The sequence below is a fragment of the Hyaena hyaena genome, unplaced genomic scaffold, assembly GCF_003009895.1.
Source record: "Hyaena hyaena isolate Hyena2069 unplaced genomic scaffold, ASM300989v1 scaffold_58, whole genome shotgun sequence".
Taxonomy (NCBI): domain Eukaryota; kingdom Metazoa; phylum Chordata; class Mammalia; order Carnivora; family Hyaenidae; genus Hyaena; species Hyaena hyaena.
Genome location: NW_024080689.1, coordinates 663,826 through 688,300, shown reverse-complemented (window position 1 = coordinate 688,300; position 24,475 = coordinate 663,826). Strand labels below are relative to the sequence as shown.

Sequence of the window (24,475 nt, the reverse complement as noted above, 5' to 3'; positions counted from 1 at the left end):
CTTTCTTTCCTTTCTTTCCTTTCTTTCCTTTCTTTCCTTTCTTTCCTTTCTTTCCTTTCTTTCCTTTCTTTCCTTTCTTTCTTTCCTTTCTTTCTTTCCTTCTTTCTTTCCTTTCTTTTTTCTTTCTTTTTAATGTTTATTTCTTTTTTGAGGGACAGAGACAGAGCATGAGAGGGGGAGGGGCAGAGAGAGAAGGAGACCCAGAACTGGAAGCAGGCTCCAGGCTCTGAGCTGTCAGCACAGAGCCCTACGTGGGGCTTGAACCCTCGAACTGCAAGATCATGACCTGAGCCGAAGTCGGACGCTTAACCGACTGAGCCACCCAGGCGCCCCACATGTGTCACCTGTCTTTTTATTTCCTTGCCCACTGCCCTCTGTTCATACGAGCTACGTGGTGTCTACCTCCTTCGTCTCTGCTTTTATGACTTTCTGCGCCCTCTCTTCTGGCTGCTGGCCCCAGATCTCAGAGGGCCTTTCTTGAAACCCAGGACCATTTGTCTTGAGTAGTTACACCTGTGGTGTCCCCTTCAGCGCTCAGCCCTGGGGGGCTGTCCCTCCGAGAAGCCCAGGGCAAGAGCCAACAGGAAGCAGCGAGAGCCAGACCAGGGTCAGCACAGAGCTCGTCTGGGGTGCCAGAGAGTGTGTGAGCACCCCCCGTGTACCATTGGGATTTGAAGAGAAACGGGTTCTTACGGGAGGGGTAAACCGGGCAAGGGGCGGGGAGGTGGTTGTGAGTGCGGGTCGTGTTTGGAACCACACAGCTAGCATTCAGCTCTGGTTCTGCCTCTTACCAGCTGTGTGACTTTGGGCCAATCCGTGTCTCAAGTCCTGCGTGTGTAAAGAGGGTTAATGATAGTACCTTCTAGATGCAGTTGTAATAATTATTAAATGAGTTAATATGTGGAAAGCACTTAAAGCCCTATGGAGAGGAGGCGTGTGATAAATATTAGTCACTGTGTTGATGGTGATGATGATGGTGATGAACATCGTGGTGATGGAGGTGGTGTGGAAATAGTGATGACAGTAATTGTGGGGGCAGTGGTGGTGGTGTCGGTCATGGTGATTACTGTCCTTACTAACCGAACTCTACAGGAAACAGGTGGAAGGGAAGTAGAAAGCAGGGAGACGGGGCAGGGAAGAGGGTCCACACCCAGGTCTATCTGGTCTCCCGGACACCCTTCACTCCTTCTCAGCCTCCGGCTCTCTTCCCAGACTCGGTGTCCTAATTGACGAGGTGGTACTCAACAGCTGTCCCCAGGACGTAACACATAAACACTCTGAACTCCCCTTATTCTGAAACGGCCTCGCAGGATGTCCCAGGAGGTTCACCACGATCAGTTCCTTTTTGCTTCTGGCATTAAACAAAGTGAGTTCAACCCAGAATTCCTGGACTCTCTCACACTATCATCTAAGAACATACCCCGTAGGAGAGATGTTCTCCGGGAAGTGGTGTGGCCACAGCCCGGGCAGAATCTGAGCCCGGACTGCTCGAAATCATACACCCATGCAAGGGGGAAATTGCACTGAATTATTCACGCAGTAGTCTAGCCTGGCATATTGGTTCAGAAGCCGCACCAGCTGGGACCAGCCTCCCCCTCCCGCCCCCCCGTCGCCCTCCCCTCGGCTCCTCGCCTGCCTGTCTGCACGCTTCCTACTAACTTCCACAAAAGTGCATGTTCTTTGTGTTCTCGGAGGTGTGTGTTTTTCTGTTGCTGTCAGATCGGTCAAGCAGAATTACATCTGCGACGGGGAAAGCGTGTGGTACTTCCAAGGGCAATTACTCTGCTATTTTAAAAACGTCTAAAATACTTCTTAACTCCCCCCCCCCTCCAGAATTTTGCTAATGCCTTTGCAGTCAGCTAGCTGAGCCTTGGGTTGTCTGGGCCCAGGGACAGGCGTCATCAGGACACACTCCCCTCCCCTCTCCCTCCAGCTTCCTGTCCCCTCGGTGCTCCCTGGCCAGACGTTTTCACCATGCCCCTTCCTTCCCTAGGGTGCAAGAGTAATGAGCTGGGGTAGGAAGCCACTAGAAGCAGCAGATCAGCGGGCGAGGTCTTGAAAGGTGACCAGAGCAGTGTTCCGTGGACTCATGGTGCCAAACAAGGGCTGGAGTCTCAGAAACAAGGGAGCTCCCCACCTAACACCCTTTATCGAGGAGCTTAGGGTCTAAGGTAAAAACACAGATACGGTTTTTAAAAAAAACTTTTTTAATGTTTAATTTTTTCTGAGAGCAAGAGAGAGAGACAGCGTGAGCAGGGGAGGGTCAGAGAGAGAGGGAGACACAGAATCTGAAACACGCTCCAGGCTCTGAGCTGTCAGCACAGAGCCCGACTTGGGGCTCGAACCCATGAACTGAGATCATGACCTGAGTTGAAGTCGGATGCTCAACCAACTGAGCCACCCAGGCGCCCCTGGTTTTTAAGAAAATGTTGAAACTGGTGAGTGAGTTGCTCTTCCCGAAGGTGGCACACTCCAGTCTACCTTTGCAGAGAGAAGTGTGGCGTGAGCCAGGCTGGATTTTAGTAACACGTGGCATTTGGGGGCAAAGTCTGGACCACGGGAATGGGCCACTTACCTGGGACATAAGGGGCAAGGGAGAAAGAGCTGACACGTGTCACGTAGCTTGGGGCTAGCCCGTGACCTCCTTAAAACATCACCTGCAGAGACGGTGGTCTGACTGTTCTACTTCGTGAGCGTGTCTGATACAAGGCCCAGCGTGCGCAGGGGGATGTCAGGACAGAACCCTCCGTGATGACCATCTTCCAGTCTTGGAAGGGAAAGGCTTCATTCCAAAGATGTCCCATCAGGCCCCCATAGTCAGACCCACACACGTGGCTTGTACAGAACACGGGACTGATCATCTGCAGTCAGGGCCGCCCGCGATCTAGAGACGTAGAATCTTCCCACACATCTAAAGCATAAGGCGGTTGGGGCACCTGGGGGGCCTCAGTTGGTTAAGCGTCTGACATCAGCTCAGGTCATGATGTCCTAGTTCGTGGGTTCGAGCCCCGCGTCGGGCTCTGTGCTGACAGCTCGGAGCCTGGAGCCTGTCTTCGGGTTCTGTGTCTCCCTCTCTCTCTGCCCCTCCCCTGCTCACTCTTTGTCTCTCAAAAATAAACATTGAAAAAAACTCAAAAACAGAAGGCAGAAAGCAAGCACCAGGAGAGAGAGATGAGTAAAGGCTGCAGAGGCTGGATGAGAAAGTGAGCTCATCTGGTCGGGGGCCAGCGAGGACTCTTGAAATTGGTAGGGGGCTGGGGCTCCTGGGTGGCTTAGTCGGTTAAGCGTCCGACTTTCGCTTAGGTCACGATCTCTCGGTTCGTGGGTTCTAGCCCCGCGTCTGGCTCTGTGCTGACTGCCAGCTCAGAGCCTGGAGCCTATTTCAGAGTCTGTGTCTCCCTCTCTCTCTAACCCTCCCCTGCTCACGCTGTCTCTCTCTCTCTCCTAGAAATAAATAAAAATATTAAAAAAAAAAAAAAAAAGAAAGAAATTGGTAGGGGGCTGGTGTGGGCCGGTGGCAGGGATGCTTAATTGGCCAGAAGCAGTGGTTTCCCGTGGGGACTTACTAGAAACGCAGACTGAGACCCGCCACTGACCTGCTGTAACGGAGTCTGCATTCCCGCGAGACGCCCAATGATTCGTAGCCACCGTAGCTTTGGAGATCGGCTGCTCTGGCTCTGTGTCCTCTATGCCAGCTGCACCGTAGCGCTGCCTGGGCGAGTCTGAGAAACAGGGACGCACAAAGGCCTGGTCTCCGCACCCAAAGACTCTGGTTTCGTTGGTCTGGAGCAGGACTCTAGGCATCCAGTCTTTTTTCAGGAACTTTCTATGTGGTTCTCTTATGTCCAGCAACCTTGGAGAATGGGAGTGGAGAGGGAGATGGGCAGGCGAGGGGAACATCTTGAAGGCTGTGGGCGCATCCCAAGGCCCAGACTCACGCCCTGCTGGCCCAGGTTAGCTGTGCGGGGCAGGAGAGAGCGAGGAGCAGGTGCACTGAGGTGGGGGGAGGGGGGGGCGCGGTGTTCTGGGCCCTGAAACCCAAGATTTGACTGGACTGCTGTGGTTCACGAATTAAGCATATGTCCAGATCACCTACAGGCTATAGTCCTCAGCTGGACCCCGCCCCAGGATTTCGGATTGGCTCCCCTGGGATGGAGCCCAGAATTTTCATGGGAATTTGGTAGGTCCCAGGGACACAAGCCGTGGCAGCCGATCCCTACATCTTGCCCTCAAGTTTCCTCGTTGGTAAAATGTTTAATTTTGCAGATCACGGTTTTCCCAACTTTGGCATTATCCAGGCCTGATAATTGCAGCAACACCCCACCACTACCAGCCACCCCCCAGTTGTGACAACAAAAATGTCTCCAGCCATGGCCAGATGTCCCCCAGGCGGGGAGGGGAGCAGGTGCAAAATCGCCCCCAGTTGAAAACTCTCGTTTCTCCATAGCTCTCCGTGTTTGTTTTCTTGGGTGAGTGACAAATACAGCTTTTCTTACTTGGTGGAAACACGTATCTCTGAATTATAACATGATTGTTTTCAGAGCAGAACAAACTTCCTCTGGGAGTCGTATATGGCTGGTACAGCATCCTTCTTTTTTATTTTTTTAGTTTTTTCTTTTAACGTTTATTTAGTTCTGAGAGAGAGAGAGAGACGGAGCACAAGGGGAGGGAAGGGGCAGAGAGAGAGGGAGACACAGAATCGGAAGCAGGCTTCCGGCTCCGAGATGTCGGCAAAGAGCCCATCGCAGGGCTCTAACTCACAAACTGTGAGATCACGACCTGAGCCGAAGTCGGATGCTCAACCAACTGAGCCATCCAGGCGCCTCTGGCCCAGTGTCCTTCTAGGAAAAGGCGGTTTGAGGAAATGGCTATTAAGAGTGTGGGCTTTGGCAACAGATCGCCTGGCTGGTCACTTGGGGTGACTTGAGGTGCCCCACCTACCAACAGCCGGCAGTTTCTTTTTTTTCCTTGTAAAGTTTTATTTTCAACCAATTTTAGGCTTCTAGAAAAGTTGCAGAAATGGTGGAGTCTCCACATACCCCTCCCCCACCTCCCGAAATTCCGCATCTTCACTGCAGTAATTTCTTAACCGCTTCTGGCTCTTTCCTCATCTGTGAAACAAGGGTCTGCCCTGCCTCGTGCAGCTATTAAGAGGACTTAACCGGATAACTCCCGTAAAACACTCAGAAAAGCGCCTGGGATGTTCCAAGTGTTCAGAAAACGGCAGCTATCATTTTATGGGTGTTCTTTGTGGCCTTAAAAAAGCGATAAAGCTTTTAGTGGAGAAGTAGACCCCTGTGCGTGAGGAGTGTACCTGGCATGCAGGTGCACGGTCTATGCCTACCTGTGTGCCCACCCCCACTTGGCTGGGCCGGGGTTTAATCCATAGGCTCCCAGCCCACCTGCTTGCCCCTCCCCCTTCCCGTCCCTCCCCACGCCTCCCCCCACACCCCGACATCCTGCATTCTAAGGCTCATCCCATTGACCTGGGTTGCTTCTTCTTCTTTTTTTTTGTTTTGTTTTGTTTTGTTTATTTTTAGGAGAGAGAGAGAGACAGCATGAGCAGGGGAGGGTCAGAGAGAGAGGGAGTCACAGACTGAAACAGGCTCCAGGCTCTGAACTGGCAGTCAGCACAGAGCCCGACGCGGGGCTCGAACCCACAAACCGTGAGATCATGACCCAAGTGAAAGTCGGACGCTTAACCGACTAAGCCACCCAGGCGCCCCTGACCTTGGTTGTTTCTAAGACGATGAGGAAATGCCAGGCAGGCAGTCTCCCGCCCTGTGCAGCATGAGCCCTGCTAACAGAACCTGCTACCAGCACCAATGCTCCAGCCTTAAGTGCAGCCTTGAATCGGCTCAACCCTCTCCTGCAAGAGCGCCCCCTACAGAACCTTACAGGATGGTGCAGTGCACCTTAAATGCTCACTGAGCCCAAGGTTACTGGGCCTCAGTGTTGCAGGAGGGAAGGAAGGCTGACTCAGACTGAGCAGCAGAAAGGGCCCTAGGCTCGGGCCTCCGCCCAAAGGTATCAGAGCGATTGGTAAATAGCAATTATTACTCACTCCCCTGCCCATTAAGATGGTGACTGTTCAGTGTATTTGATGGGGAGGATGGGGGCCTCCGGAGGGAGGCCAGCCTTCACCACCCCCGTGAGCTGCAGGGCAGTGGGGAGGCTGGAGGTGCCGTGCAGGGTTGTCTGGGAGCCCACCGTGTGCAGGGCGCTGGAGACGCCCTCTGCCATAGCGGCATTGACATTCCGTACTCAGGAAAGAAATTTCAGTCTCAAACTAATTGCCGTGAGCTCAGATGCATTTGGTCTTTAGAGCCTCGCTTCGGGGAAGGAGCTGAATCCTAATCGCGGAACTGTCACACATTCCGGTGGGTGGCTGTTCTTCCAGGCACCGGAGAGAGCCTGGCTCCATGACTCACGGTCCAGCGGCTTCATGTCCTTCCCTCTCATTTAGGCTCCAGCTGTCTGTCTGTCTGTCTCGTTCGTAAATGCTCCAGCTCCCTCCGTCTGTCTGTCTCTCTCCCAGACATGCACAAAGACTGGCAGCCCAGTCTCCACAGAACCCTTGACTATTCCAAACACCCTGAAGGTGGCCGCCAGGATGGGGGCTCATTCAAAACCTCGCACTGGTCCCCCCCACCCCCTGCCTGGCTCTCAGGTTTTGGTTCCAGGGGCCTGGACAAGCTGGAAATATTCTAGAGATGTTCTGGGGGCCTCAATGAACAACTGTGCCCCTCTTGTCTTCCTTCTGTCACCGATCGTCTTTGCAACTGCTTTTTCCAAAGCACCGTGTGCAAAAATGGTGATCTCCTTTCTGTCTCTCCTCCCAGGGCTGTAAGAATGATCGAGAATGTAGAGCTGAGCAGCTCACGCTTTAGCTTAGACCCCCACGTTTAAGAAAAAGTCCGATCTTTTTAGAAAGGTACTAATAGCCCCGGGGATGTGGCTCCCGCCTCGATTCAGTTCTGGGGCTCTCTCCACTCCTGACCATCTACAGGGCACTCCATCCCTAAGGGGTGGACTGTGTTCGTGCTGTGGGTCTAGATATGCAGTCTGAGGAGGTAAGCCAGGCTGAGGACCACGACCACAGTGACAGTGACGACGGTCACATTAACAGTTACCATGTTAGCTGCTAGGTTTTAAAAAAAATCTTTCGTAAGTTTATTTTGAGAGAGAGAGACCACATGAATGGGAGGGGGGGAGGGGGATGAGAGGGAGGGGGGAGGGAGAGGAGAATCCCAAGCGGGCTCTGTGCTGACAGAGGCTCGAACCACAGACCATCAGATCATGACCTGAGCACAAACCAAACGTCAGATGCTTAGCCGACAGAGCCACCCAGGCGCCCTGTTAGCTGCTGTTTTTAAGCGTTTTCTGTCTGCTAAACTCTCGACGGGCTTTATCTCACAGAACCCTCAGGACAAGCCCAGTTGGTAGGTACCAACGTCCTCTCCGTCACGCAGTGGACAGGAGCTCAGGCTCCAGGATCCGCTTGCCTGGGTTCAAGTCTGTACCCCACCACCGAGCAGCTGTGTCAGGTCAGGCAGATGGCCCCAGTGCTCAGTGCTTCTGTTTCAGAAATGGGGCCGGTGGCAGTAAAGTGCCTCCCCCTCTCCCCCCCCGCAAGGGATTGTGGTGAAGAACAAATGAATGAATACGTAAGTGCCCAGAACAGTGCCTGGCCGGTGGTCAGTGTTGATGCTTATCCACGGTAACTGCAGACGGGATTAAGCACCTGCTTGCTGTTCACACCCAGCCTCTCAGCTGCTGTGTTGCGAATACGGAAAGGATCGGGGCGGCTGGATTTCTTTTAGACAGTTACCCCGTGCCCACCCGTAGAGGGTCCAGTGTGCTGTCACTTTGTCCTTCAATGAAAGCGGCCCCGGGAGCAGGTGTCTGTGCTGCGTGTGACCCTGCCTCCCAGCCCTAACTGCCATTCCGCCCCTGGAGCACATGGAGAGACCTTTCCCGTTGACGCATTCATTCGTTCCCCAGGTAAAAAGCATTCAGGATGCAATCCGAGACAAGAAGCAGCGCTTCAACTTCCTCGGGGAGGAGATCTGCCTGAATCCCTCGGTGGGAATCTTCATCACCATGAACCCGGGCTATGCCGGCCGCACGGAGCTGCCCGAGAATCTCAAAGCTCTGTTCAGGTGAGCATCAGCTCGGCCCCGCACGAGGGCCCCGGAGAGGAGCTTCCCCTGTTTTTTCTACTGGAAGTGTAGGGCATGTATATGAGAAGAAATTTGGAACATCTAAAAAAAGTTTATAAAACCACCTTTAGGGGCACCGGGGTGGCTCAGCTGGTCAAGCGTCCAACTCTTTGTTTCGGCTCAGGTGGTTTTGTGGGTTCGAGCCCTGCTTCAGGCTCTGTGCTGACAGTGCAGAGCCTGTTTCGGATTCTCTATCTTCCTTTCTTTCTGCCCCTTCTGCGTGTACATGCTCGCTCGCTCTCTCTCTCTCTCTCTGTCTCTCAAAGTAAACTTAAGAAATTGTATAAAAAATATCTTTAATGTTACCATCAGAAAAATTACTTCTTAGATGTATTTAAAATATACATATTTTAAAGTCCTACACTTGTGGTCTATAGTTTCTTTTTATACATTTAATTTTTTTATATTTTATTTTTGAGAGAGTGAGTGGGGGAGGGGATGAGAGAGGGAGACACAGCATCCGGAGCAGGCTCCAGGCTCCATGCTGTCAGCACAGAGCCTAACATGGGGCTTGAACTCACGAACTGTGAGATCATGACCTGAGCCAAAGTCGGACGCTTACCCGACTGAGCCACCCAGGCGCCCCCACACACAGTTTCATACTATTTTGTGTTTTCATTTCATACTTGATTGTAATCCATCCAGTCATGAATAACCTCTTCTGTCAGATTGTCTTAAGAAATCTGCTTTCACGATGACAGGTAGTCATCCTATGAAGTGTGTGGTCCGCCATGTAGTTAAGTAACCCTCCGTGTTTAAACATCAGGACTGTTTCCAGCACTTAATGACAAATTTATACATGATACTGTAATGTCCACCTTTGGACATAAGCCTTTTTTCCAGTATGCATGATGATTTTCTTTGGCTATCTTCCCAGAAGTGGAATCACGGAGCTAACGGGGAAGGAACATTTTTAAGGCCCTTGATGCACCCTGACAAATTGCTTTCTAGAAGGAGCAGTGCCGAATTACCCTCCTGGTAGTGATGCATGAGAACACCTCTTTTACTTCACCTTCGCCGCCAGTGGATGTAGTCATGCTTTTAAGTCTTCTTTATTGTGATAAGAAAATGCAAATGCATGTTCTAGAAGGGGCTGGAATCTCCATTCTTTTTCTCAGGGAAGAGAAGTCAGCCCCATAAAATAAAGAGGCCTCGTGGTGAGTTTCTGCCTGCTGGACGGTTCCTAATGGAATGTCGGCAGTCGTGATGGGAGGGCACAGAATATGGTTTGCTGTTTGTTTGCACCAAGTTTTTATTAAATGAGCCTTGAGTTGCAAACAGTAATGGAGTTGGGTTATCACCCTAGTCAGAACCGCTCTTTACTTCTTTTGCCCTGAGTGTAAAGGGAACATTTATCTATACAAGAAAATTGGGGGTGGGGGAGAAAATATTTATAAAAACCATAAATACAGAGGCACCTGCGTAGCTCAGACAGTCGAGTGTCCGGCTCCTGACTTTGGCTCAGGTCACGATCTCCCGGTGAGTTCGAGCCCCGCGTCGGGCTCTGTGCTGACGGCTCAGAGCCTGGAGCCTGCTTTGGATTCTGTGTCTCCCTCTCCCTCCGCTTCTTCCCCGCTTATGCTCTGTCTCTCTCTCACTCGCAAAAATAAACATTTAAAAATTTAAAAAATATATATTTTCCTGTACCATTAACTAGTTTTTCCTCTCTAGCATTATTTTCCACGGCCATGTTGCCTGCCGTTGTACAAATGTATATTGAACCTACAAAATATTTCAGGTTGAGAATCTAAATGTGTGAATGCCGTGTAAAATAATTTAAAGGGAAAATGTTCTTGAGTGATACGATTGGGAAAATTTTATATCCGCGTGGGGAAAATGAGGTTGAAGAACTGTAAATGACCTCAGGCTCCTGGTATATACCTACTTCGTTAATTTTGAAAATAAGTAATTTTACAACCAAATGTTTCTAGAGCTAGATAGAGGGGGAAAAAATCAAAATCAAAGTAAATCCTTACAGAGAGACAAAAATTCCCCTCTGTATTCCCCTATATGCCATTTTGTGGCAAGATGGGGTTAATGGGTATTTTACTTGAGACCTCAGCATTAGATATTTACATTTGTATGCACGGATGTACAGAATAGGCCCTGAGTGTCAACGCTTGGAGGAGACACATGTCTTGAAAATGAGGAATAGGTTCTTAGAGACCCCAAGAGAGATTCGATTCTTCAGCTGGAGTCCCTAATCTATTACAGGAATGACTAATGCAATAAATTACTAATTACTAAAGCTTTATTAATCTGCACCTGTGTAAAGCTCTCTGGACCTGGGCTACAACATGAGCTGTAGACCCAATCCTGCCTCTGCCTGCTACCATCATCCGTCATCTTGGGCAAGACACCTCGTGTCCTGTATCCTTCATCAATTCATCCCTAAGTTGGAAGTCTTTGATGAGACCATTGCTAAGGGCCAAGTGTTCACCCTCATAGACACCTCTTTCCATGATCCCAGCCAGTGTCTGTTGTCTTACAAGCCCCCCACCCCACCCCCTTCAGCCGTGGTCAGGAGAACTATCTAGGCCCTCTGTCTCCCTATTCACAGGCCTTGCGCAATGGTGGTTCCAGACTTTGAGTTGATCTGTGAGATCATGCTGGTGGCCGAAGGATTCATTGAAGCTCGGTCATTAGCCAGAAAGTTCATCACCCTTTACCGGTTGTGCAAAGAGCTGCTCTCTAAGCAGGTACTCTTTCTAGTGACGGTGGGGGACCAGTCACGTGTTATCGGCCCAGCTCTGGATGGGGGTCTGGGCCAGCGTCATGGGGAAACATTAGAGCCTTCCGTCAACGTGCCTGTAAGCGTGGGAGAAGTTCTGCACGCTTCTACAACAGAGATTCGTATTCATTTTCTTAGCGTTAAAAAAAAAAACTTATTTGGCTACCAAACTTATTTTGTTTTCACAGAATGCTTAGCAGTACCTCGTTGAACACTGTCAGGAACATCTCAGTGGCCAGCAAAATTCCCTTGGAGGAAATGGCCTCTACCCAGAGGGACGAGAGATGCAGGAGAGGGAAGATAGGGAGGCGTTGACGAGTCCCACGTACCTCACTACTTGTCCTTAAATGTGGGTGCCTCCCAGGGCAGGTCCCCGCCTAGGAATAGACCCTGAAAACATGCCCAAGGGGGCGCCTGGGTGGCTCAGGTGGCTAAATGTCCAGCTCTTAGTTTCCACTCAGGTCATGATCTCATAGTCTTATGGGTTCGAGCCCCATGTCAGACTGTGTGCTCAGAGCCTGGAGCCTGCTTAGGATTCTCTCTCTCCCTCTCTCTCTCTCTCTGCCCCTCCCCCACTCATGCTGTCTCTCTCTCAAAATAAATAAGTAAACTTAAAAAAAAAAAAAAAAAAAGAACCAAACATGCCTAAGGGTTCACCTGGGTGGCTCAGTCGGTTAAGTGTCCAACTCCTGATCTCAGCTCAGGTCTTGATCTGAGGGTCGTGAGTTTGGGCCCCGTGTTGGGCTCTGTGCTGGGTGGGAAGCCCGCTTCAGTCCCCAAGAACCTCCAAGGTCCATGCCTTGGTGAGAGAATCTCTTGGTGGCTGGGACAGCCAGTCAGGCTTCCTCAGGCTGTTCCCGCTGAGTTTCTCCTCTGTCTGGGGCTCACTCTCTAGGACCATCTTTGCAGCTACAACATGGGGAACACTCAGCCCTGGGAAATCTGTCCAAGGTGAATTTCTTTAAAACCCTCCCCTGTGTTCTCATGCTTCCTGGGCTCCGTGCTCATTAGGTCCTTTCTGTAGACCCCCACTTCCACTAACTTCCAGGCCAGTGGCCAACACCCCGTATATTAAGTGGTCTGTGCCACAGCCCCTCACCCCACCCCAGCCTGCTTCTCCCACATTCCTCACTTCTCTACACAAAACTGTCACTTACTCACTTGCTGATTCTGGAAACCTGGGAGTTCCTCCCTTCATTTTCCTCATCCGCGGCCCTACACCTAATCATGGATGAGCTATTGTTCATTCCCTGCTCTGGCTCTCTCTCAAATCCATCTGTTTTTTTTTTTTAATATTTTTTAATGTTTATTCATTTTTGAGAGACAGAGAGAGACTGAGCGTGAGCAGAGGAGGGCCAGAGAGAGAGGGAGACACAGAAGCCGAAACAGCTCCAGGCTCTGAGCTGTCAGCACAGAGCCTAATGCGGGGCTTGAATCCACAAACCATGAAATCATGACCTGAGCCAAAGTCGGATGCTTAACCGACTGAGCCACCCAGGCACCCCCTCTCATTTTCTTCCTACTGCTTTAAATCCAAGCACCCCTGTCTCTCACTGAAACTCTTAGAACTGCCTTTCTATTAGTTGCCACTAGTAATTTTTTTAAATTGCTTTTCCCAGAGAGTTTGGAGATCTCCAAGGTGTAGAGCTTGTGGGCTCAGCCCCCTCTATCATCTAAGCCAACATGGCTTCCTCCTGGATACCCAGCAGCTCCCTGACTGTACAGGACCCAGATGGGTTGGGAGGTGGTTCTTCTTGGTGTCCCTGCCCCCCAGCCCCCTGGATGCTCTGGGTCCGCTTTGTCACCATCACGGCCAAGAAACGTAGCGAATGCCAGACCAGGAGCTGGGGTCCGTGACCCTGATCTTCCACGTCACTGGTCCTTCCCCGTGCCTCTGCCTTGGCCTCAGAAGCAACCTTCCTGTAACTGTGTAGACACCAGCATGGGCACACGGCATTCTGGACCCCAGCCGCTCTGGCCTGACCTGCGCCGCCTTCCCTCAGGACCACTACGACTGGGGTCTGCGGGCCATCAAGTCCGTGCTGGTGGTGGCGGGATCCCTGAAGCGAGGAGACCCTGACCGCCCCGAGGACCAGGTCCTGATGCGCTCCCTGAGAGACTTCAACATCCCCAAGATCGTGACTGATGACGTGCCAGTGTTCATGGGCCTGATCGGGGACCTCTTTCCTGCCCTGGATGTCCCTCGGAGGAGAGACCTGGACTTCGAGGCCTTGGTCCGCAAGGCCGTCGTGGAGCTGAAGCTTCAGGCCGAGGACAACTTTGTGCTCAAGGTACACGGGGTTTCTCCCTCCCGAGAGTTTTCTGTCCCTCAGTGCTTTTCTTGGATAATAGGTCCTCCTTAATCCAAAGGGTTGCTTTCGATGCACACATACGTATCTACCTGGTAGTAGTTTGTTTCAAGAGCTCTTCGGGGGCACCCGCAGTGTGGAGTGTGTGCTGGGGACACGAGGGAAGGACGGGGCGGCATCACGTGTCATTTTCCCGTGAATTACTTCAGACGCGATTATGGAGCGACGATAGTGGCCGAATGTGGAAGGCATGCTGGTTCCTAGGCAGTTTTCTGAGCTTGTAAGTGTTCTGAAGCGCTGAGGGGCAAGCTTTCTCACAATTAAAGAAGAAAAACAAAACCCTGAGGGTGGTAGGCAGAAGAACGTCTGCTGCCCAGTCCCCGGGATCTATGCTGCGCTGTGTGGCAAGGGGAGGTGAGGGTCGCAGATGGCACTGAGGTTGCTAAGAAGCCGGCCTTATGGTGGGAGGGCGATCGTGGGTTACCTAGGTGGCCCTATATCATCACGGTGGTCTTTAAGATTTGTTTTATTTTATTTATTGAGAGAAAGAGGTGGGGAGAGAGAGAGAGGGAGCGAGCTATTGGGAGAGAGGCAGAGAGAGGGAACCCCAAGCAGGCTCCGCTCCGTCAGCACACAGCCCGGTGCGGGGCGCAAACTCACCAGCCATGAGATCATGACCTGAGCTGAAACCAAGAGTCGGACACTTAACCAGCTGAGCCACCCAAGTGCCCCCATCGCAGTGATCTTTATAAGTGAAAGAGGGAGGCAGGAAGATGTGTATCCAGGTAACTCCATAGTTAAAACTTCTACCAGCCGTTGCTGGCTTGGAAGGTGGAGGAAGGCGCCGTGCACCAGGAAATGCAGGCAGCCCCTCTAGATGCCAGAAAAGGCAAGAAAATGGATTCTCCCATAGAAGGCTCCAGAAGGGACGTGCGTGGTCAACACCTCGTTGCCCTGTGGGACCCGTTTTGGACTTCTGACCACCCGAACCGTGACACAATGACTTCGGGTTGTTTCAGGCCAGTACGCTGGCAGTAATTTGTTAGAGCGGCAACAGAAAACAAGTATGCTTACCAGTAGGTACAGACTTTCAGGAAAACACATCTGAAACTTCAGGGAAAGTATAACAGGTTTAAGGTCTTCAGAGCCATGGCGGCTTCTACTGTTTTCTGGGGGAGGCTCAGGGCAGGTGAAGGTCATTTCTCCTTGCATTAAAACAGTGGATTCAAGAGAAAGGCTCTGTCTAGAACAGAGCTTTTCGTCATGATTAAAACAGTCTTTATTAGAAGTGAGTGCGCCCAGGACCTACCTCTTGGAAAAGGAAGCACGTGGGTCCCTGATCTGGGGCGCTCGGCTGGCCCAGTCTGTGGAGCCTGCAGCTCTTGATCGCAGGGTTGCAAGTTCGAGCCCCACATTGGGCATAGAGATCACTTTTAAGACATCTTTTTAAAAAAAAATAGGGGCCCCTGGCTGGCTCAGCTGGAGGAGTGTGTGGCTTGATGTTGAGGTCGTGAGTTCGAGCCTCATGTTGGGTGTTGAAATTACTAGGAAAAGCTGCACAATAAACTTTAAAATAAATAAAATACAAATAATATAAATATATATATATAGAGAGAGAGAGAGGGAGAGACTGTGTGTGCAAGAGAGAGCTAGAAAAGATTGGCCAACGTGAGGCAAGGTGCAAAACACTAGTGATTTAACTATGCTAACATTTTTACTAGGATTAGGATCCATTGTCAGAATTTCTCAGGCTTTGGATACAAAGTTCTCTACCTTCTAAAAAAATTTTTTTAATGCTTATTTTTGAGAGAGACAGAGTGTGAGCCTCGTGAGGCTCTGGATTGAGATGGCATCCTGGGGTCCCTGAAAAGCGATCGTATACAGTCCTTTTTTTTTTTTTTTTTTTTTTTTTTTTTTTTAAGAGAAAGGAGTTAGGAACGTGGAAACTGGAAGGAGGTGGTTCGATCAGTTCCTGGAAACAGAATGAAAGCAGGTGGACAGATCACACAGGCCAGAATCCACTTAAAAGGGCTTCAGGGGAGGAAGGGCCCCAAGGGGCCAGTCTGCCCAGGCAAACCCAGGAGGGCGGGGGGAGGGAAGCCCTGGGCTCGGAGCTGGTAGTGAAGAAGGCCAGGGGCCGAAGGGGGACCGTTAAGTCTGTTTGACTTATAATTTTGCCACCTGGTTCCCCTCCCCCTTCTTCCAGCTCTGCCTTCTAGTCCCAAATTCCCAAGAAGGCAGACCATGTACAGACAGGCGTTTAACCTGCAGCCAGAAAGAAAAGTCTAGAGTAATCTAATAAACTCTTAAGCGGGGGGGCGGGGGGCTGTATCTGCTCTTGGGGTATTGATGCCCCAGTTTATGGCCTGTCTATTCCACCTGGGGCCCCTCAGCCCGAAGGCCAGTCACCTGCTTATGCACCCACAAGATAGGCTAAGGTCTACACACGTGCATGAGCTCCCACCTTGGGAAGGCCCCAGAGTGTATCCACCCACCCAGGCTCCTTGAAGACACAGGGCAGTACTCTTCATTTAAACTTGAGGCTCCCTGGATGCTGGTGAAGGCCAATAGCACAAGAGACAAAGTCAGACGGACAGACACCCCACACACATGCGCACACGCGCACAACAGCAGCCGACTCCAGTCTGAGTAAGGAAGAGGACATTTTGAGAGTTCTCATTAGTATCCTTGAAAAAAATTACAAATATGATACCCGTAAAAAGGGAATGAGATGCTATAAAACATAAATAAAAAGAGCTATCAGGGAATTGTAAAGAGCTCTTTGAAATGCATAATTGTATCATTGATAACACAAAATACACAAAATTGAGAGTGAGAGGGTTGGAAGGGAAAGTCCAGGAAATCCCCCAGGAGGAAATGATGTATGTATGCGTATAATTTTAAAAATGCATTTTTATATACATTTGATTTTATTCACTATATATGTTTTGTAAGAATAAGGGATACTTAATGTCTGTTTACGTAGTTAGAACGTTTGTATAACAAAATATAATAGATATGACATATGAACAGACAGAAAGTGCAGGAGTCCAGAGGACGGGGGATTGCAACATGCCACCAGTGGGAATTTTAGAAAGAACTTTCTAGAGCTGGAGAAGCAGTTGGGAGGGGCTCGGTCAGTACTGAACAGAGTGGATTTGAAGGGACTTTTTACAAAGACACGTCATAATGGAATTTCAAAAGTCAGGGGTCAAGAGAAAACAGCAAGTTTCCTGGTTGGGTGATGGATTGAGAAGGGCAGCGTCCGGAGACCCAAGGAAGGAGGGAGATTCAGGCTGACGTGAGAGCCTCTCATCCGTGATACTGGGTCCTAGGGGACCAGGAAACCATTCCATCAGAGTTCTGAGGGAAATAGCTTCAAAACCAATTCTATAACAACCAGGCTGTCATTCAAGATTCTATCCAAGAATCTTAAACTTTACTTCATAGGCAGCCCCTTTATTTACCATTTTATTTATATTTTATTTTATTTTTTGGCATCTGGTTTTGTTTTTATTTAAATTCCAGTTGAGGGTCACCTGGGTGGCTCATTCAGTTGAGCATCCAACTTTGGCTCAGGTCATGATCTCTCAGTTCGTGGGTTCGAGCCCCGCATTGGGCTCTGTGTTGACAGCTTGGAGCCTGGAGCCTGCTTCGGATTCTGTGTCTCCCTCTCTCTCTGCTCCTCCCCTGCTCTTGCTCTGTCTCTTTCTGTCTCTCAAAAATAAATTGTAAAAAAAAAAAAAATTAAATTCCATGTGACATATAGTGTAATATTAGTCTCAGGTGTACAATATATTGATTCAACACTTCCGTACATCGCCTGATTCTCATTGCTGCAAGTTCCTTCTTTAATCCCCACCTCCTATTTCACCCATCTTCCTGGTCATCTCCCCTCTGATAGCCATCAGTATGTTCTCTCTAGCTAAGAGTCTATTTCTGGATTTGTTTCTCTTTTATTCCCTTTGCTCATTTGTTTCTCAAATTCCACATTTGAGTGAGACCATATGGTATTTGCCTTTCTCTGACTGACTTATTTCGCTTAGCGTTATATTCTCTAGCGCCATCCACATCATTGCGAATAGCAAGATTTCATTCTTTTTTATGGCTGCGTAATATTCCTGTGTGTGTGTGTGTGTGTGTGTGTGCGCGCGCACACACACACACACACACATCTTCTTTATCCATTCATCAGTCAATGGATACTTGGGTCACTTCCATATCTTGGCTATTGTAAATAATGCCTCTGTAACCATCAGGGTTATGAATCCTTTTGAATGTTACTTGAAGACATACTATGGAAAATGAGGGTGAAAAATAAAGATGCAAGGGCTTCAAAACATCAAGAATCAGAAAAAGAAGCCCGAGCATTATACCTATCATCAGACCTAGAAAGCAATCAGTGTATTCCAGGGCAGAAAGTCCACAATCTCTAACAAAAGACCTCAAAATGGATACACTCAAGCAAGAATAGATCAACAAGATGAAAGTTCTTATGTGATTTTATTACACTTCTAAGGCAAATGTCTTTTAATTAGCAAAGGAAAAGGAAAGCAATGAAAACACCAAGAGAAAAAAATCACAGTTCAAAACTCTTCTTAATATATATTTATTTATTTTGAGAGACAGAGGAGGGGAGAGAGAATTCCAAGCAGACTCCGTGCTGTCAGCCCAAAGCCCTACACGGGGCTCGAACCATGAGATCGTGACCTGAGCCGACATCAAGAGTTGGACGCTTAAGTGGCTAAGCCACCCAGGCGCCCCCCAATTTTTTTAAGTAAACGTCACCTGATATTGATCAACACATAGAGTATAAGAAAAGAGTATCCATGGGTTCATGCTGAGAACATTTTCAAGTCATGACACCAGGCTCGTAGGGAACACAGTACATTCCAGGCAACTACTTTCTTGTGCAGTGAAAAACCCCTATGGCCATAAAAACATAAGCCATGATTGGTCTTTAACCCCTCCAATCACAGAAAATAAAGAAGGTCTGAATATAAGAACAGAGCGGAATATAAATATCATCAAACAAAGCAATGTAAAGGTATAATGCATCTGGCAGAAGGTAGGAGACAGAGAGAGAAAGGGAAAGACAGGGATACTTCTATATCTTGCAAAAGATAACTGTCAAAAGCTGATGGGTTCATAATAGTCTGAGAGTAGAAATAGCCCATCCATCAGTTGGTAAACGGATAATCGAATTGTGTGTGATCCACCTACCCAGCAGAATTTGATTCAACTGTAGAGGAAGGAAGTGCCAGGACCCACCACAGCACAGATGAGCCTTGGAAGCATCATGAGTGAAAGAGGCCATTCACCAAATACCACATATTGTTATAGATCTATTTGTTCGAAGCATCTAGAATAGTCTACAGAGGCAGAATGTATCTCAAGAGCTACCGGGGTGAGGTCAGAGTCAGAGGGTAAGGAGTGGCTCCTCCCAGTATGGTTTTTCCTTTTGGAGTGAAGAAAATGTCCCTTTTTAAAAAAAATTTTTAATGCTTTATTTCTGAGAGAGAGAGAGAGAGAGAGAGACAGTGTGAGCAGGAGAGGGTCAGAGAGAGAAGGAGACACAGAATCCGAAACAGGCTCCAGGCTCTGAGCTAGCTGTCAGCACAGAGCCTGATGCGGGGCTCGAACCCACGAACTGTGATATCATGACCTGAGCCAAAGTTGGACACTTGACCGACTGAGCCACCCAGGCGCCCCGAAAATGTCTTGATAGTAGTGATGTTTGTACAGTCCCATGAATATGTTCGAAGCCATTGCATTGTGCACTTTGTTTTTAAAAAATTTTTTTAACATTGATTTATTTTTGAGAGACAGAGTTTGAGCAGGGGAGGAGCAGAGAGGGAGATACAGAATCTGAAGTAGGCTCTGAGCTCCCAACGCGGGGCTTGAACTCACAGACTGTGAGATCATGACCTGAGCCGAAGTCTGATGCCCAACCGACTGAGCCCCCCAGGCGCCCCTGCGTTGTGCACTTAAAAGGGCGAGTTTCACAGTACTTGAGTTCTGTCTCGATAATGCTGTAGAAATGAATAAAAAGAAGCTGATGGTACTAGAAAGTGATTTTAAGTCTTTCAGGATCAGGGAAGCAGTCCGTAGTTGTTCATGAAAAAAAAAAAAAAAGATCTAGGAATAGAATACAGTTCAATAATCAGAGCACCGTTTCCCCTTCCTCCATTTTTTTAATGTAGTGCCATCAGGCTAGGTTCATGCATAAATTCCTCCAAATGCTTTCTGTTGTACTTAGAATGAAATTCCAGGGCACCCGGGTGGCTCAGTCGGTTAGGCATATCTGACTTTGTCTCAGGTCATGATTTCATGGTTTGTGGGTTCGAGCTCCGTGTTGGGCTCTGTGCTGACAGCTCAGAGCCTGGAGCCTGCTTTGGATTCTGCATCTCCCTCTCTCTCTGCCCCTCCCCTGCTCGTGCTCTGCTGATAGGGAGAGGCGTGCCCACCTATCAGGCAGCACTGATGAGTACTATGATGTAGGTACCTCCAGGCTGTGGGACATGCGGGTCTGGCCAGAAGAAGGTGGGAGAAAGGAGGAGGTCTGAACAGAAAGCCCCTATCTTGAAAGGTGCAGACCCGGGAAAGAACCTCATTAAAGAATCCCAGTTGTCTCCTGGGAATGCACATGCTGGGGAAGGGGAGATGAGACTGGAAGCTGGTTTGGGTCAGTCTGAGGATTTGGGATTTCCTCACCAAAGCTCTGGAGAACCACTAAAGGGACAGAGTGGTGGCAGTGACGTGATCAGATTTTCATACAAGAGCAGTAAGGCCTCCAGTGATACCATTGACCCCAAGGGGACCTCATCCCCAAGCTCATCAAAGCACCTGGCCACCCACGTCGTGCTCTGTCACATCACAAGCCTTTGTCTGTGCTGTTACCTCTGCTTTGAATGTCCCCCAGCCACTATTCATCTGCATGGCAAACCCACCCCGGAGCCCCAGTTCAAATGCCCCCCCTCCTCTGTGAAGACTTCCTTATTTCCTTGGTCTGTTCAAAATCAGTTGTTTTATCTGTTCCCATAGTCCTTTACATGTAATTTTTTAAAATATAGTTTACTGTCAAGTTGGTTTCCATATAACACCCAGTGCTCATCCCCACAAGTGCCCTCCTCCATGCCCATCACCCCCCTTCCCCTCCCCCCCCCCCCCATCAGCCCTCAGTTTGTTCTCAGTATTCAAGAGTCTCTCATGCTTTGCCTCCCTCCCTCTCCTTAACTATTTTTTCCCCTTTTCCTCCCCCGTGATCCTCTGTTGAGTTTCTCTAGTTCTACCTATGAGTGAAAACATATGGTATCTGTCCTTCTCTGCCTGACTTATTTCACTTAGCATCACACCCTCGAGTTCTGTCCACGTTGCTACGAATCCCATAGCCCTTTACAAATGCCTTGATCACAGCAAATCATTACGTTTCCCCGTTAGCCTGGAAGCCCGTGGAGGGCAGGAGCGTCCTCTCTCCATCTGCCTCCACCTGCCTCACTCTGGCCCTTGGCTGGTGACTAATAGTTATAAGACTGAATGACGAATAAGTCACACTTCAGTCCCCTCCCCCTGTTGGCATCAGAGGGTCTCACCTGTGATCCCAACCTGGGCAGAGCACTTGGGATGCGTGCGAGGTTGGTCCCCCCGGCCGATGACGCCGTGTCTCCCCAGGTGACCCAGCTGGAGGAGCTCCTGGCAGTGCGGCACTCGGTGTTCGTGGTGGGCAGTGCCGGTGCCGGCAAGTCCCAGGTGCTGAAATCCCTGCACAAGACCTATCAGATCATGAAGCGCCGCCCCGTCTGGGCGGACCTCAACCCCAAAGCAGTCACAAACGACGAACTCTTTGGTATCATCAATCCGGCCACCAGAGAATGGAAGGATGGTAAGACCACGATGCCCTCCCTGGGACACACTTCGCGCTCTCCTGGGCAGGCTGGAGTCTGCATCCAGGAGTGAGCTTCGGAGGGAAGGAGGCTGGCCCGATTTGTATGGGGGGAGGGGGGAGGTCGGGAAAAAGGAGGTGAGAAGAATTAGAGAAAGGAAGATGATGATTTTGGCTCAGAGGGGAGCCTTGGCCCTTGGGATATTCTCTTTCCTTGGAGATCCTTCCAGCTGCTTCTTGAGAGAGGGTTTGGAAAGACGGGAAACGAGGGAGGCATTCTCAGCCGGGGCTCTGAGATTCTGGAGCACACGTCAGAGTCTGCACATTGCTTGGCAAGTGGAATTAAGACGTGGGGGGGATGGGCAGGTCCGCAGCTCGTTCCCAGAAATGCCGTAGCATCTCACGGTGGACACTTGTTCATATCAGCACAGCCCCAGGAGGGCTGGGGAGACATCGCTCAGAAGATGCCATTCATCACCACCCCAGGCGGGATCCAGACCCATGATCCCTTCTGTAGTGATTCAGAGGGTCCCAGATCCCCGTTTGCTTTGTACGAAGCCCGGGGTCACCTTCTGAGGTTTAAGAATCACTGGTAGATGCCGGAAGGGGTCACTGTCCCTGGGAGGGAGCAGAAAAGAAAACTCTGAGCCCATATGGTGGGTTTCTAAAACCCACATGGCTTCGGGAATGAGGACCTCTCAGCTCCCTCCTCCTGTCTCAGTGTCCGACTACATCACGGCCCGGATGCCTGGATTCCTCTCATTCAGGGCCCTCAGTCAGAGGCCCAGAACAAGGGGATTTAATGGGCAGCCTAATTTTTATTTCGCTGACCATTAATGAGGCCTAGTATCTTTTCCTCCTTACTGGCCTTCGTAATGGACTCTTGTGATTTTATTTCACCTTATTTTCTTATCCGCTTGTAAGCATTCTTTGTACGTCAGAGATATTAACCCTCTATTTGTTGTGTGCATTGCTTAAATGGTTTCTCCCATCTACCATTTTGGAGCTTAGTGGGAGGTAAGATAGAAAATCAACTTTATTTTCTTCCAAATGGGTAATTGAAAGGGCCAGGACCGCTTATTAAGCAAACCATCCTTTCCTTCCGAATGTAAATACCAGCCTGTTTTATATACCGAGATCTGATTCTGGGTTTTCTATTCTGTCCAATGATTAGTTATCTAATCCTGTATGAATTATGATTCTACTCCATTCACTGTCTTTTTAACGTTTGTTTATTTATTTTGAGAGACAGGGAGCCGGGGAGGGACAGAGAAGGAGGGATAGAGTGAGAATCTCTAGTAGGCTCTGCACTGTCAGCACAGAGCCCTACATGGGGCTTGAACTCACAAACCATGAGATCATGCCCTGAGCTGAAACCAAGAGTGGATGCTTAACTGACTAAGCCACCCAGGCACCCCTGTTCATAATCATTTTATGACATTTTAATGTCTAATGACCTAAGTGCCTCCTGACTATTCTCTTATAATTTTCTTGGCTAGTCCCAGGCACTTACTGTTCCATATTAAATTTAAGCTCACATAATATAATTCAGACTTTAAGCTGTGTTGGGATTTTTTAATTAAAATTTTATTAAACATACAGTATTCATCAAATACGGAGACTTTTGCAAAGAAGATTTATAAGATTCATAAATCTGTGTTCACAAAAAAGAACTTCGATGTAGACGGAGAGTAACGTTTTAACCTTTTCTAGGGAAGCTTGATAAAAATAGAAATGTGGGAGGTAACATTACTCTTCCTTGTTCAAAACTAGACAGATGCAGACACAGAAAAATCAGCATACTCCGAGAGAATCAAAAACACATCATCAGACTCAATATAACACCTAGTTTGAGACCTTTGCATCTTCTGAGTAGAAACTATTCCTTTCTTGGTCGGTTCATGGAACATTTAGAAAAATTTAAAGTCGAATCGGGTACAGAAGAAATGGCACGGAATTGAAAAGCATCGGTTTACAGGCCACATTGTCTGATAATGATGCAATAGAAGTAGAAACAAACAAGAAAGTGGCCAAAAATAATTGTACTGCTTGCCCATCAAGGGATGCTCGCATAGCCCCTAGATGAAAGAAAAAAATGTTTTGCATCCCTTCTGGGAAGCAGGAGAAAGAACATGCATAAACCAATGGGGGTGCATCTGAAACCAAGAGACAGGAACTCTCAACTCTTATTTTTGAAGGTGGTCTAGAAATGACGGAAGTCAGTGTCCATCCTAAGAAATTATTCAGACTGATAAACTGCACCTGAAGATAATGGGGAAGAAGAGATAGAATCTGAAATTAATGGGAAGACCAGTAAGCCTACTGTGAGCATGACTGATGGGGAGAAAAAAGGGTAAAATGTAGCTGACTGAGAATTAGAACCTGTAACAGCAAATAAAGATTAAAATGGGAGGCGCCTGGGTGGCTTAGTCGGTTGAGCGTCCGACTTTCGCTTGGGTCATGTTCTCGCGGTTCGTGGGTTCGAGCCCCGCGTCGGGCTCTGTGCTGACTGCCAGCTCAGAGCCTGGAGCCTGTTTCAGAGTCTGTCACTCCCTCTCTCTCTGACCCTCCCCTGCTCACGCTGTCTCTCTCTCTCCTAGAAATAAATAAAAATATTAAAAAAAAAAAAAAAGAAAGAAAAAAAAGATTAAAATGGAAGTGCTCACTTATGTGATACATGTTTGGAAAACTGGGAGAAAAATGATCCTTTAGCAAATTATAGTATTAAGGAAGTTAACTCAATAAGAAACAGAGAATGAGTAAAAGAGCAAAAGGAGAATTTAAAAACAGCGGGGGAAAAAATTCCAAAACGATGAAAATGGACACCTCTCAATTCGTTTTATGAAACCAGAATAACCTTGATATCAACCTTTATGTAGAACCAAAACCAGCCCAATTTTACTTAATATAGATTCAGGAGGCAGCTGGGTGGCTTAGTTGGTTGAACATCTGACTCTTGATCTTGGCTCGAGTCATGATCCCAGGGTTGTGGGATCAAGCCCCGTGTTGGGGATGGAACCTTCTTGAGATTCTCTCTGTTTCTCCCTGTGTCTCTGTCTCTCTCTCTCTCTCTGCCCCAGCCCAATTTGCTCACTTCTCTCTCAGAATAAATAAATTAATTAATTAACAGGCATTAAAAACTCAGTAGCTGTTTCTAATTTAAAAATTCTAAGTAAAATAGGACTAGAAGGAAATCCCTTAAATCTAACAAATCTAAATCTAAATAAATAAATCTTTATCTAAAGCCAAATTGGGGGAAAAGCATTCCAAATGATCAGAAACTAAAGCCATTTCCATTAAAATCAGGAATATGACCGGATGAACAATTACC

General features: G+C 48.7%; 1 protein-coding gene across 1 annotated transcript in view; it reads left to right on the top strand.

Moving 5' to 3' along the window:
• The window catches only part of DNAH9 (dynein axonemal heavy chain 9), a 332,337-nt gene that overhangs the window by 119,785 nt on the left and 188,077 nt on the right, over positions 1-24,475 (top strand). The window contains exons 29-32 of the mRNA XM_039231630.1: positions 8,005-8,162; positions 10,783-10,921; positions 12,957-13,244; positions 20,934-21,144. Coding sequence (XP_039087561.1) covers positions 8,005-8,162; positions 10,783-10,921; positions 12,957-13,244; positions 20,934-21,144 — 796 coding nt within the window. The remainder of the gene's footprint in view (positions 1-8,004; positions 8,163-10,782; positions 10,922-12,956; positions 13,245-20,933; positions 21,145-24,475) is intronic.